The following is a 14,189-nucleotide window of genomic DNA, read 5'->3' as shown; positions in this document are numbered from 1 at the left end:
TTGAAATTCGTAAAAATTACAGTGGCGTAAATGAACTTTATCAGTAGCCATGGGTACACTATGGCTTCTCACATAAGACTAAAATGAATCAACTTTGTTTTAGTTAATTTGCTACGTCAGTATGTATACATTAAGTGATAAAAATAGAGAGGCACACATGCACCAAATAAACATGTGCTTACGTGTTGAAACTTGTAATAGAAACGGACAGAACTTTCCGGTAGACCTTATATATTTGTCTCTCTTTATTCCCCTATCCCCAGTCCCCCTCCCTGCTGCCATTTTATTATTCAATTTATGTTTTTGTTTTTTTTCTTTCTTCTTCTTAAAGAAATCTCTTTAACATGTCTTGTAATACTGATTTGGTGGTGATAAACTTTTTAGCTTTTTTTTTGTCTGGGAAGCTCTTTATTTTTTCTTCAATTTTAAATGGTAGCCTTGCTGAGTACAGTTGTCTTGGTTGTAAATCCTTGCTTTTCATAACCCTGAATATTTCATGCCAGTCCCTTCTGGCCTGTTTTTGTTGAGAAATTAGCTGACAGTATTATGGAGGGTCCCTTGTAGGCAACTGTCTTTCTTTACCTGCCTTTAAGGTTCTCTCTCTTTTTTTTTTTTTTTATAAATAAATTTTTATTTTAATGGGGTGACATCAATAAATCAGGGTACATACATTCAAAGAAAACATTTCCAGGTTATGTTGTCATTTAGTTCTGTTGCATACCCATCACCTGAAGAGAGATCGTCCTCCGCCACCCTCTATCCAGTTCTCTCTATACCCTCCCCCTCCCCCTCTCCCTCCTTCCCTCCCCCCACCCCCCATAAAAAAAGATTCTCTCTTTTTTTTAACTGCCATTTTAATTATGATGTGTCTTGTTGTGGGCCTGTTTGGGTTCATCTTATTTGGGACTCTGTTCTTCCTCGACTTGTCTTTTTCCTTCATCAGTTTATGGAAGTCTTCAGTCATTATTTATTCAAATAGGTTATCAAGTCCTTGCTCTTTTCTTCTTCTGGTACCCCTATATTGTGAATGTTGTTATACTTGATGTTGTCCAAGAGGTCCCTTAAATGATCCTCATGGAGGCAGATGCAGATTCCCGCATGTGTCCGGACTAGGATCAACCTGACAAGCCCCCTACCAGGCAGTGCTCTGCCCATCTGAGGCCGCTGCACGAGCAACTTTAGCACTGAACATGGAGCCAACCTCAGCACCTGGGATGCTCAAACCAAGCCATGTTTGCAGGAGGGGAGGAGAGAGAGAGAGAGAGAGAGAGAAAGATGGAGAAGGGGTAGAAAAGTAGATGGTTGCTTTTTCTGTGTGCCCTGACCAGGAATCAAACCCCTTTTTTTTCATTTGGGAATTTTTTGTATCCCTAATTTGGTGCCTGTTTTGTTTGTTTGTTTTAAATTAGGTAGAGAAGGTTTTTCTCCCAATCTATGTTAGGTAGACTTCTATAGTAGATGTCCTTTGGGGCCCAGTTGAACAGTCTCCCTGATCACTTGAGCCAGGTGTTCCAAGAGTGGCTTCTTTTTGTGTGTTATGTGTTCCCTCCTGTTGTAGTTGAGCCGTGATTGCTGTTGGCATGCCTTCGGGTGGGGTTGACCTTCAGGCTGGCTGGCAGTGAGAAATGGCCTTAACCATAGTATATGAGGCTGACTCTACAAAGTGGAATTTTCCCTAGCCTGTTGTGACCTCCCTTTGGGTGTGCCACTTATGTAGCTAAGCTAATCCGGTGTTGCCCTGTTGAGGTCTGAAACCAGTACCTGATTTTATTGGTTCTGGGGCCTCTTCGGAGGGACTCTGGTGCAGATGCTGCCTTTGACTAGTCTTGGGCTACCAGTTAGGAGCTACAAAGCGATCCACAGTTAGTAGCTGCCTCTGCTGGGCTTGAGTACTTGTGGGAGGGACCAAGTTGCGATCCAAGGTTGGCACCCATCAGTGCTGGGCCTGCTGAAGGTCATCAGTAGACCCAAGGCACCCTGAGGCTTGCTGCCACCTGTTGGTTCTCTGTTAGACTAAGCCACTGAAAGGGCCTTGGACAGTATGCAAGTTGCATGAAGCAGGTTTTCGGAGGGTTGCCAGGTAAGTGTGAGTGGTGTCCACCAGGTCAGTATAGTTTCTTTCTTTTTTCCAATATAATTTTAAACTGAGTACTAGTGCTGGGTCTGAGGCCACTTAGCAAAAATCTCAGGGTTCACCAAGCCCAACTGTCACCACCTGGGAGCTGAGGATCTTTGGGTGAGGCAGAGTCATCAGGTTCAATCTAGTAGAGTTCACCAGGCTAAAGCAGATTAAAATTTGGCCTTATGGAGGGAGGTTTTAACAGAGGAAAGGTGGTGCCTGTTGGCCATTCAGGAAGATGGCTCTCAACCTGAAGCCAGACAATTCCATGTCTCCCTGTGTGTCTCTGGCATATTCCAGGCTTGACCAGAATTCCTCAAGAGTTTTTTTAAGACTGACTGCAATGTAGACCCAGGCTGGTAGCTTCTGCTGAGGGATCCTCAGGCCATGAGCAAGCTGGTCAGGGTAGGGCCTTAGGGACTCATCAGAGTGGAGCTAGTGGAGCTCCCCAGGCTAATTCCATGTGGTAAAAATATGGTGGAATCCAGGAAAGATGGCACTGTGGACCATGTGGTTAGAGGACTTAACAGAGGGATCTAGGCTGCTGTTCCTCTAGCCCTCACCTTGGAGTCATGCAACTCAATCTTTGCTTGTGTCACTCTGGCACTCCTTGAGCCATTGTCCTTTTGTTAGAGCCCAGGGTGAGTGCCTGTGAGTGAGAGTTTATGCATTGGTCTTTTAAGAGGATGTCTGGGTTTCCAGCAGCCTTCCATCTCCTCTCAGGCAGACCAAACCCACTGATTTTCACAGCCAGATGTTATATGGGCTCCTCTTCCTGGCACTGGTGCTCTGGGCTGGGGAACCCTTGGTTTCCAGCAGCCTTCCATCTTCCCCCAGTATGAAATCCTCACTGATTTTCAAAGTCAGATGTTATGTAGGCTCCCCGCCTGGTACTCTGGATTGGAGAGTCCTGCATGGGACTGAGACCTCACTCCTCAGAGATACTTCTGCAGCTGAGATATCCTTCCAGATTGTCCACTGCCCTATGTGAATGTTGGCCCAGCCACTTTCTGTCTCTGCCCCTCCCACCATTCTTGATGTGGCTTCTTTATATCATTAGCTATAGGACTTCTGTTCAGCTACTCTTCAGATGATTAAGGTTGATTGTTCTATAATTTAGTTGTAATTTTGATGTGATCCTTGAAGGAGGTGAGTGCAACTCCTGTCTACTCCACCATCTCTGACCTTATAATTTTCTTACTACCCTTTCTCATATTTCAGACTGTTTGGCATCTTTTTCCATTTTTGTGAACTGTAGTTTTAGAAGCATTCTTCGTGAGGACCTGTTTGTAGTATATTCCCTCGATTTTCCTTTGAAATTTTCTTTATAATTTTTCTTAAAAAAATGGTTTAGCTTAGTTAGGTACTTAATTATAGCTTAACTGTTATTTTCTCTTAGAACTCTGAAGATGCTTTTCGGTTTCTTCTGTCTTCCATTGTTGCAGTAGATCAGTGAGGTGTCAAGTGTAATTGTTCCTTTGTAAGCAGTTGTCTTTTGTTTCTGGTTACTTTTAAGAACTCTTCATTATTGATATTTTGCAGTTTCACTGTGATGTCTGTAGGTGCCCTTTTGTTTTTATTTATACTTGGAATTTGCCAAACTGGAATCTATATATTAGTATCTTTCATCAATTCAGGAAATTCTTAGCACTTCTCTTTTCACATTGTCTCTCCCTCATTTGTCATGTTCTTGTTCTATAACTACATTATAGATACATATTAGCTGTTTTAATTGATTTTTAATGTCTTAATCCTCCTTTATATTTTACTGTGTTGCATTCTGGATAATTTCAGCTATATGATCTAGTTCATTAATTCTACTCTCTTTAGCAGTATCTAATTGTCCATTAGGTTTAATTTTAGTTATCCTGCTTTTTACTTGATTCTTTTTCAAATCTATTGCCTTCTTTTTTGTTCATAGTTTTCATTTTATATTGTAATTTGAAACATTGCTGTTCTATTTTAATAATAATTTTTGATTTACTTATTTCTGTTGAATCTTGCTTATTAGAAATAGTTTAAATTTTTGAGCTCACTTTTACTATAACTTTATCTGTGGAAATTCTTATGAGACCTGAGTTAACTCTGCTTTCTCCCTGAGGAAATTTGCAATTGAGGACACTGTCAACCCGTGGCCACTTAATTTCTAGGCTTAAGATTTCACAACACAAGTAGTTTGATCATTTGAACTGGAAGTCTGTGTGAAGGTTGGTTTGGTTACAGATTTCTAGGGAATACTCCCTTTTCCCTCCCAAACACAAATAAACCTATACTTGGGAGAATTTTCCTTATAGCCTCCCTTTAGGGTATTTATATTTTCATAGTTTATTTTATTTATGGAAGATCTAGTCCTTCAGGTACCAGGCTTTATGTGCTTATCTGTAGTCTGACCTCCAGTATTATATAGCATAAAGGTTTGGCTCTGTCCTATACAAACTGTTAACACTGAAAGCTCTTCAGCATTGGCCAATAGAATTTTCTGTAATACTGGAAATATTACACATCTGTGTTAATATAGCAACTGTTAGCCACATTTTTATTTTTTTTATTTTTATTTTTTTTACAGATGAAGGGTTCTTTATTGTGGGAGGTGTGGCGATTTCCAGGAGGGCCAACAGCCCGGTTGGGCCTGACCCCAGCCAGCTAGCAATCAGAGCTGTGCACCACCTGACTCATTTCCCATCTCCCTCAGTGGGTCCCTGGGGAGTCACCGGCACTCAGCAGCAGAATCTGCATCAAACCTGAGGTCCTGGAGAACCTCGCTGATGGCTTCCATGGTTTTAATTACCCTATAAGAGCAGATGGGAACTATAAATAAAATCCAGATGGGGCAAATTAGCCTCCACTATGCAGCTCTGAAGGGGCTGTGGCAAGCCCTGGGCCCTCCTGCCTGCCACCAAGCTCCCAGGCAGCGTTAGCAGCCAGGGGGACCATGTGGGTGCTTGGGGCAGAGGTGGTCCTGTAGGTCACAGTGGGCAGAGAAGGCCATCTTGGGTGGGTGTTTATGATCAGGAGAATGTATATATAATGTCACTGTGGCAGACGTTGAGGGGGTGTGTATGTGTGTGCTTTGGGGAGTGAGGGCAGGAATGTGCAGGAGTGTGCTTGCTGGAGCTTGGGGACTGTGTCCAAGCTCCAAGTCCAGCCATGTGAACAGAATTGGTGTGTCTGAGATATGTAGCTGTCCCAGAAATGAACAGTGAGGTATCTGGGAGCCACCAAGTGTGGACTACAGGTTATGTGCAGGTCCAGAAGGGTCCCCCAGGACACACCTCTCTAGGAGTGTATGCCTGGCCCATGTACAAATCTAGCATGGCCAGTCCACTGGGAAGAGGCACTCACTTTATCTTCAGCTGGTGCAGCTGTAAGGTGTCCTCCTGCCTTGTCAGCTCTGGTGCCCCCATCAGTTTGCAGCAGGGCCACCTGATATGGGGGGGGGGTGTCCAGGGGCAGTAGGGGGAATATCACAGCAGGCAGAGGCTGCTGCCCTCCTACACATAATCAGGGAGGAAGTAACACCCAGAAAGGCAGCAAAGGTGGGAGGACCATAGCAGGGAGGGGCTAGGGTGGTGCTTTAAGCGGGAAGAGCTTGGGACTCACTTTAGAAGTACTCCAGAAGAGAGGGAAGAGTAGGCAAGTCCTAGAGCAGGGGTCTCAAACTCAACTCAGCATGTGGGCCGCACTAGGTCTACAAAAGGCAACTGTTACGCAACACTTTTCTCACTGCAGTTAAAAACAAAAAAAAATCAGTACAACAAGCACAATCGTACATGCAGTTTACTCAGTGTCACAAAACGACCAGAAACTGTAGTTCGCATCACAACTGCTGTTAACTAAGCTAATATCTAGCTAGGATGCTAGAGAAATGAAAAATACAAGTAGGCCCCTGGGCTTACTTAATTTTATCCAAAATATTCTGAACTTCGTGAATTAGTCTGCGGGCCACACAAAATTGTTCGGTGGGCTGCATGCGGCCCGGGGGCCGCGAGTTTGAGACCCCTGTCCTAGAGTCAGTGCAGAGCTTTGGGTAGGCCACAAGATGGCCTGGCATGAGACTAGCAGTCAGCTAGGTATTGGTTGCAGGGGCAGAGTAGGTGGGGCCTCATGGTCTCCAGGGATGAGACGGCGCTATAGGCCCAGGGTGGAAGTCGGCCTAAAACCCTGACTGGGATTGGGATGCCAGAAGTGTCAGTGGCCTGGGAATCCCAGTGTAGAGTGTGATATGGGCGTGGCTTTGTGCGGATTTAGCCTGGAAACAGTGTATCTCAGCCAGGATTGGCTGGAGAGGCAGAGTAGCCTAGAACCTAGACTAGGGTCACTCAGAGGGGACGTACTTGAAAACCCATCCTGCTTCCCTGTAAGCAGGAGATTGAGGACTAGACCTGCAGCATTAGAAGAGCCAGAAGAGGGAAGGAGCGTTGTGGAGGAGAGTGGGTCATCCAGGACAGCGTTATACCGGGACAAGGCCTGGGATGGATAGACATGTTCTGGGCCTAACATCTCCTCTTAAGTCTCGGGAGACAGGTGGAAATTAGGAGGCCAGAGAATCTCAAATGAAGCCTTAGTGGAAGATTGAGGTGGGGTAGGAAGCAGCAGGATCTGGGATTTGGGGGACCGAATCTTCTGGCCTTTTGCCCAAGTAGTACAGAGTGGGCCCAGCAGGCCGCCGTAGAAGAGACTAGGCTTGGAATAGGAACAGTGGCTGGGGGCAGGGCCTCACCGTGGCCAGACGTGTCTGCTCCAGCTGCTGTAAACTGCACACGTGGCTCGCGAGCAGTGGCTGCGCTCTGGGGCCAGCCAGCTCGGCTTCCACTGCCAGTACCTCCCGCGACGCGGTGGTGAAGGCCTGGGTCACCTCGTGCACTGTGGTCTGGTAGCATGGGAGATCATATTGATAGCCACATTAATTTGAGAAAGGAACTGAATTAAAAATTTTACATAACTAATTAATTTAAAATTAAATAGCTACATGTGGCTAGCCGGTACAGTCTTGGATAGTGTAGCTTGGTTATGAGAGACTGTCTGATGTCTCAGTTGCTGGCATCATTGCCTGTATATTCCACTCTGTGCTATTTACTTATTTTTAAAGTTCTTTGTCTTTGAGTTTCTGTGAGGTTTGCTATGCATTTAAAAGGATAATTCTTATACTTTATCAAGCATTTTTATATGTTATGTAACGAGGGTTCATAAGCCATTTGGACACAGGATCTCTGAAACACATCTCTGATAGCTTTAATTTTAGTTGAAGATGTTCTTATCTTGAATGATAAAAATTGAAAAGTTCATAACACAGAGTGCTAGAAGTTCCTCAGGAAGAAACTGATTATGAAGTTAAAAAATTGCCGGGCTGGTTTGCTCAGTGGTGTAGAGTGTTGGCCTGGTGTATGGATGCCCTGGGTTTATTCCCAGTCAGGGCACACAGGAGAAACGATCATCTGCTTCTCCACTTCCCTCCCTCCCTTCCTCCCTCCCTCCCTCTTTCTTTCCCTCCCTCCCTCTCTTTCTCTCTCTCTCTCTCTTCCTCACCCCTTCCTGCAGCTGTGGCTTGATTGATTTGAGCTCATTGGCTGCAGGCAGTGAAGGTGGCTTCATGGAGCCTCTGCCTCAGGCACTGAAAATGGCTCAGTTGAGAGCATGGCCCCAGATGAGCAGGGCATCGGCCACAGATGGAGGTTGCCAGATGGATTCCAGACATAGGAGTCTGTCTCTCTGTCTCTCCTCCTCTCAATTGGAAAGGAAGAAGAAAAAAAAAGTTAAAAATTATGAGAAAGAATTCATTATTTTGTCTTCCTTATTCTCCAAAAGAATTTAAGTATGTTAAATTATAAAAATATTAATAAAAACATAAAAATTCTTTGTAACCAATATCTGTTACTTTAGGATTTACTTACTTTTTTGGAACCATAGATAAATTTGATTTATTGTTTTGTATTTGTATTCTTCATTGTGGTAAAATATACATAAAATTTACCATTTTAACTATTTTTAAGTGTACAGTTCAGTGGCATTAAGTACATTCACATTGATTTACTACTATTACGGTCCATCTCCAGAACTTTTTCCATCTTCCCAAACTGAATCTCTGTACCCATTAAACACTAACTCCCCATTCTCACCTCCCCAAGTCCCTGGCAACTACTCTTTCCCACCTGTCCTTGTGAATTAGACTTCTTTAGGTACTGCATATGTTGGAGTCATAGAGTATTTGTCCCATTATGACTGGCTTATTTCACTTAGCTTTATGTCTTCAAGATTAAATTTGGTTTTTTAATATTTTAATTTGTGATGAGAGTAAAAATATGGAGCTGTTTGTGGAGATTGGAGTTCTTCGTGTATTTTTTTTTTTACAGAGAAGTTATTGTACAGTGGAATAAGTTAATGTTAATTTGATTTTCTGAAAGAATTTTTTTAGAAACAAGAGAATGTGATGCCATATGTTTTGATTTATAATTTTATTAAATTTAAATTTTATAATAAAATTGGCTCTGCTGAGCTAATTTTAGAATAGATTATCAGATGTTATAAAAATCAGAAATTCGTCTAGATACTTTCAGAGGTCTTAGTTGTCTAGAAGTGGTTGAAATCCCTGTCAGGCTGTGTTCAGTGCTGCAGTAATGAAAAGGGTGCGGTAGAGCTTGTTTTCCTCTTACCTAGGCCCTGAGTTCCCGGTCAGTTTGGGTGTCCTTAGGCCTGCTGTGGCCTTACCATTTGTGCATATCAAGTTTTGTCACAAAAGTTGAAAGAGTTACTTGAAAGAACCTTTATTAGAGTTATAAGTGAGTAAGAAGAATATGAGAATGAGAATAAATGGCAGTGGCTCAAGTTCCTGGAAAATGTGTTTAAAGGCTAGATTTTGCAGAAATACCCAATTTACTTTTCCTGTGAAATTGTGGATTCAAGACAAATTACTTTTTCTCTCTTAAATGTTATCTAAACAAGCAAGTAAGATTTCTTTTTTTTCTTCCTGTTTGTTTAGTGGGAAGGGATAGCATTTAGGGGCAGAGAAAGGGAATGCGAAAATTTTCTTATGTGTCACTGAACTGTGTAGTTGCTTAAAAGAATTGTTAGGCTACCCACTTTGAAAGTAAATGGGAGAATCTACATTTCAAAGCTGTGATTAGCATAAAGAATCTTGAACAAATGACTTTAGTTATAAAAAAAAATAAAAATATGTCTAAGAGTAACTCTATGACATTTTACATTAATTTCTTTTCCTTTTTTTAAAATTTAAGTGAGAGGAGGGGAGATAGAAAGACAGACTCCTCCACATGCCCCTATTGGAATCCACCTAGTGACCCCCATCTGGGGCCAGTGCTCTGCCTATCTTGGGCAGATCAGTGCTCACAACCAAACTGTTTTTTAGCACCTGAGGTGGAAGCTCCACAGAGCCATCCTGCACATGTGGGGCTGAGGTGCTTGAATCAATTGAGCCATGGCTGCGAGGGGAAGAGAGAGAGAAAGAGAGATAGGGAAGGGGGAAGGGGAGGAGAAGCAGATGGTCACTTCTATGTGCCCTAACCGGGAATTGAACATGGGACTTTCAACACGCCAGATCAGTGCTCTACCAATGAGCCAACCAGTCAGGGGCTATTTTACATTAATTTCAATTTATGCATTGTCATATATTTTTATTTTTATTTTTTGGGGTGTAGGGGGAGATAGAAAGGGAGAGAGATGAGAAGCATCAATTTGTATCTGCATCACTATAGTTGTTCATTGATTGCTTCTCATAATGTGCCTTGATTGGAGGGACTCAAGCTGAGCTAGTGACCCTTGCTCAAGCCAATGACATTGGACTCATGTCAGTGACCATGGGATCATGTTGATGATCCCATGCTCAAGCTGGAGACCCAGCACTCATGCTGATGAGCCTGCGCTCAAACCAGTTGAACCCATACTTGAGCTGGCGACCTTGGGGTTTTGAACCTGGGACTTCCGCATCCCAGGTTGATGCTCTGTCTACTGCCCCACTACTGGTCAGGCATTGTCATGTATTTTTAAAGTACATTTATCACCTCAGGTGGTAAAGTTATAAATCCAGTGTTTATAAGTTTTATTACCCCAACATTTTTGAGTTTATTATTTTTAGTGCTGAAAAAACTCTTGATATTTTAGGAACTTCAATCCATGAATAAGTATTTATTGGCAACTTATGATTATTGGTAGGAAAGGGGCATTACTTAGTACAAAGTGCTTTGATGTTGCTATTTTGGAGTTTTAAGTTTAAGACAAAAAACTCTGATCTAAATGTGAACAAAAAGAAGCACTCCTGGACAAAGAGATTAGACTGTACAAGTGTGAGTAAACGGACTCCTGGGTGAACATTTTGTTTATTTTGTGTATTTGTAACATGGGATTGCCTTCCAATATCAGCATTCAGCATGCTGAGGGGCCAAGCGTATTCAAACTCATAGTTCCTGGGAGGGCATATAATTTAACAGACCCAGTGAAGCACCATGCAGAGCGTGTATTAGTAGTGAGAAGCTCATCATGTATTTTGAAACTAACCTGTAGATTATGTGTTTTAGATTTTTTCATGTAACTTCTCATTTCCTGCAGAAAATTGGGTTATCTGGAAATGAAAATCATTTAGTAGTATCTAGATAAAGAAGAAAGCACGAGGGATGGGGGTCAGGTGATTACATGGCAACATTATGATTATATGCCACTGCTAATTACAGTATATGAGCCATACTGTGCATTCTGATTGTCAGTGTGTAAGTTTATGTTTCTCCATATATATTACATAGGTGAGTAAAATATATAAATGGGGCAAGTAGTCTTCAAAAAGTTTATCCCAACTTTAATCTCTTTTAGAAGCAGAGGTCTTTAGTATTATTCTATTTTCTTTTTTTTTTAAATTTTTTATTTATTCATTTTAGAGAGGAGAGGGAGAGACAGAGACAGAGAGAGAGAGAGAGAGAGAGAGAGAGAGGAGAGACAGAGAGAGATGAGGGGAGGAGCTGGAAGCATCAACTCCCATATGTGCCTTGACCAGGCAAGCCCAGGGTTTTGAACCGGCAACCTCAGCATTTCCAGGTCGGACGCTTTATATTCTATTTTCTTAATTGATTGCAGGAGGTAGCTTATCAGTTGATGAAGGAAGCATTAGGTAAAACAAGTGTAAATTTTGTATCTAATCTGCTCTTATCTGTGGAATTTCATGTATTAGGTTTGGGGAGGTATTTATGCATCCATTGGCATATTTAAATATAGCATTAGTATTAATTTATGCCTCATTTAAAAGTACATCAGTCGCCCTGGCCGGTTGGCTCAGTGGTAGAGTGTCGGCCTGGCGTGCAGAAGTCCCGGGTTCGATTCCCGGCCAGGGCCCACAGGAGAAGCGCCCATCTGCTTCTCCACCCCTCCCCCTCTCCTTCCTCTCTGTCTCTCTCTTCCCCTCCCTCAGCCAAGGCTCCATTGGAGCGAAGGTGGCTGAGGATGGCTCCATGGCCTCTGCCTCAGGCGTTAGAATGGCTCTGGTTGCGGCTGAGCGTTGTCCCCTGGTGGGCGTGCTGGGTGGATCCCGGTCGGGCGCATGCGGGAGTCTGTCTGACTGTCTCTCCCGTTTCCAACTTCAGAAAAATACAAAAAAAAAAAAAAAAAAAATGTACATTACTCAAGAAAAGAGACTTATATGTAAATTTTAGCAAAGGGTTAAGTTTATGTTTATACTAATACAGGATGATGCTTTATGTTATACTCAAGTGAAAAGAACTAAATATATACAAACTTTTGTATGTACTGTTTATAAATTCTATATAAGAAATACTTACAAAAAATGCGTTGAAAAGACATATGCCCCAAATTATTGGGTAGATGTTGTGATAGAATTTTTTTTCTACTTTGCTGTTGTTTCCAATTTTTAAAATCGATGAAACCATGTTACTTTTATAGTGAGGAAAATGCCCATTTTTAGAAAATATCTATAGCAATAACTTTGGTGATCTTATTTGGTAGTGTATATAAATCATTTATATGCAGTCAAAATAAATTGAGCAGGTATGCTGTGTTTACCTTTGGAGTGTTTTCTTTCTGTGACTTATTTATTTGGTAATGGTGGAGGGAATATACATTTTTAGTAACATCGGTTAATATTATGTTTAATATTAAGACAAAGAACACCTTAATAAGTTTCTGTGTGGTAATTATACATTTTATATACTTTTGAGGTATCCTCTTACAGAAAAAGGAAAATATGAACTGGATCATGATAATTTTTTATATTAGGATGACACCAAGGGATTCTTTGGAAATGAGAAGTTTGAAACTAAATTATTTTCATATCTGTTTAGAAAACTTAACTTTAAATACCTTTACAAAATATGACTTCTTCCTCTTTGATTTTTTACTAGGACATGTATTCCTCCGAGAAACCTTGGCCAGCAGATTTTGATTTAATAGCTGATTGGGACGACATACAGAGACATTTCCAGTCATGAGTAAGTGTCCCTTCCTTTATTTCATTTCAGCCATCTCTGGAGCATTTGCAAGGTTGTACTTAAAAAGAGAAAAAAAATTGTTATTGGACAAATTGGAATTATGTCATTTCATCCAAAAGACTGGATAATCTGTTTTAGCCCATTACTGTGCACTTGTCTCTTTAAAGAAGGAGATATTTTCTAGTGTTTGATCTATTCTAAGAAGTTAGATGTGGTAAAGAAATCCATGTCATTAGCTTCTTCACTGATTTATGTAGTTCTCTCATCTAAAATTTTCTATTGACTAGCTATTGGAAAATGACTCATTAGATATATAAAGAGGGAAAATTGTGCTTGACCTTAATCAGCAGATTTTTTTTTTTTCCAATTTTTTTTTTTTTGTATTTTTCTGAAGCTGGAAACGGGGAGAGACAGTCAGACAGACTCCCGCATGCGCCCGACCGGGATCCACCCAGCACACCCACCAGGGGCGACGCTCTGCCCACCAGGGGGCAATGCTCTGCCCCTCTGGGGCGTCGCTCTGCTGCCACCAGAGCCACTCTAGCGCCTGGGGCAGAGGCCAAGGAGCCATCCCCAGCGCCCGGGCCATCTTTGCTCCAATGGAGCCTTGGCTGTGGGAGGGGAAGAGAGAGACAGAGAGGAAGGAGGGGGGTGTGGAGAAGCAAATGGGCGCTTCTCCTATGTGCCCTGGCCGGGAATCGAACCCGGGTCCCCCGCACGCCAGGCCGATGCTCTACCGCTGAGCCAACCGGCCAGGGCCAATCAGCAGATATTTTACTGTGTGAAATTTGATCATTGAATGACACGGGTTGATATTATATTTAAGCAAAAAAAATTTTTTTTAAAGAATAAGAAAGTTCTCTTTATCAATGTCTTTGATAGAACAAAGAACTAAGTCTATTCTGTAGACTTACAAAATTTGATATAGATTTTATCATCATAGTTATAGGTAATGTTTTCTGTTATTTCTATCCATTTCTGCTTGTGAACAAGAAAACTGGATTTTACTGTTTTGTGTTAATTATGTACTTTTAGAGAGTAAGAAAAGAGTTGAGATTTTACCCTGCCATAACACCATGATAGCTTTCATATATTTTAAAAAGTACAGCTTGATTATGAAAATTTCGGGATGGAGTGAGCATTTCCTTATTATTATAATACTAGGGAGTTTAAAGTTTTTCATATATTTGTATTGATTATATGGGATGGGATAAAAGTAGGTTTACAGTTGTTTGTATGAAAAATAGTAGAATAATTAAAAATAATACAAGAATAAACTGTGTTTTGTGGACTCACATCTGTAAACCTACTTTTGCCAAACCTTGTATTTACTTTCATATGACCAGAGTACCTTTTCTTATCAACAATTTAAATAATTAGGCAATAGCCTGACCAGGCGGTGGTGCAGTGGATAGAGCGTCGGATTGGGATGCGGAGGACCCAGGTTCGAGACCCCGAGGACGCCAGCTTGAGCATGGGCTCATCTGGTTTGAGCAAAAGCTCACCAGCTTGGACCCAAGGTCACTGGCTCGAGCAAGGGGTTACTCGGTCTGCTGAAGGCCCACGGTCAAGGCACATATGAGAAAGCAATCAATGAACAACTAAGGTGTCGCAATGAAAAACTGATG

At 41.8% G+C, this 14,189-nt stretch overlaps 1 protein-coding gene and 1 pseudogene across 1 annotated transcript in view; one reads left to right on the top strand and one right to left on the bottom strand.

The window, feature by feature from the left end:
• Window positions 1-14,189, top strand: part of USP6NL (USP6 N-terminal like) — a 251,180-nt gene that overhangs the window by 18,990 nt on the left and 218,001 nt on the right. The window contains exon 2 of the mRNA XM_066280282.1: window positions 12,475-12,561. Coding sequence (XP_066136379.1) covers window positions 12,558-12,561 — 4 coding nt within the window. The 5' untranslated portion in view covers window positions 12,475-12,557. The remainder of the gene's footprint in view (window positions 1-12,474; window positions 12,562-14,189) is intronic.
• Window positions 4,794-7,022, bottom strand: LOC136337998 (required for excision 1-B domain-containing protein-like; annotated as a pseudogene).

The sequence above is a fragment of the Saccopteryx bilineata genome, chromosome 5 (assembly GCF_036850765.1).
Source record: "Saccopteryx bilineata isolate mSacBil1 chromosome 5, mSacBil1_pri_phased_curated, whole genome shotgun sequence".
NCBI classification, from domain to species: Eukaryota; Metazoa; Chordata; class Mammalia; order Chiroptera; family Emballonuridae; genus Saccopteryx; species Saccopteryx bilineata.
The sequence above is the reverse complement of the archived record's forward strand: the minus strand, read 5'-3'. Positions and strand labels throughout refer to the sequence as shown.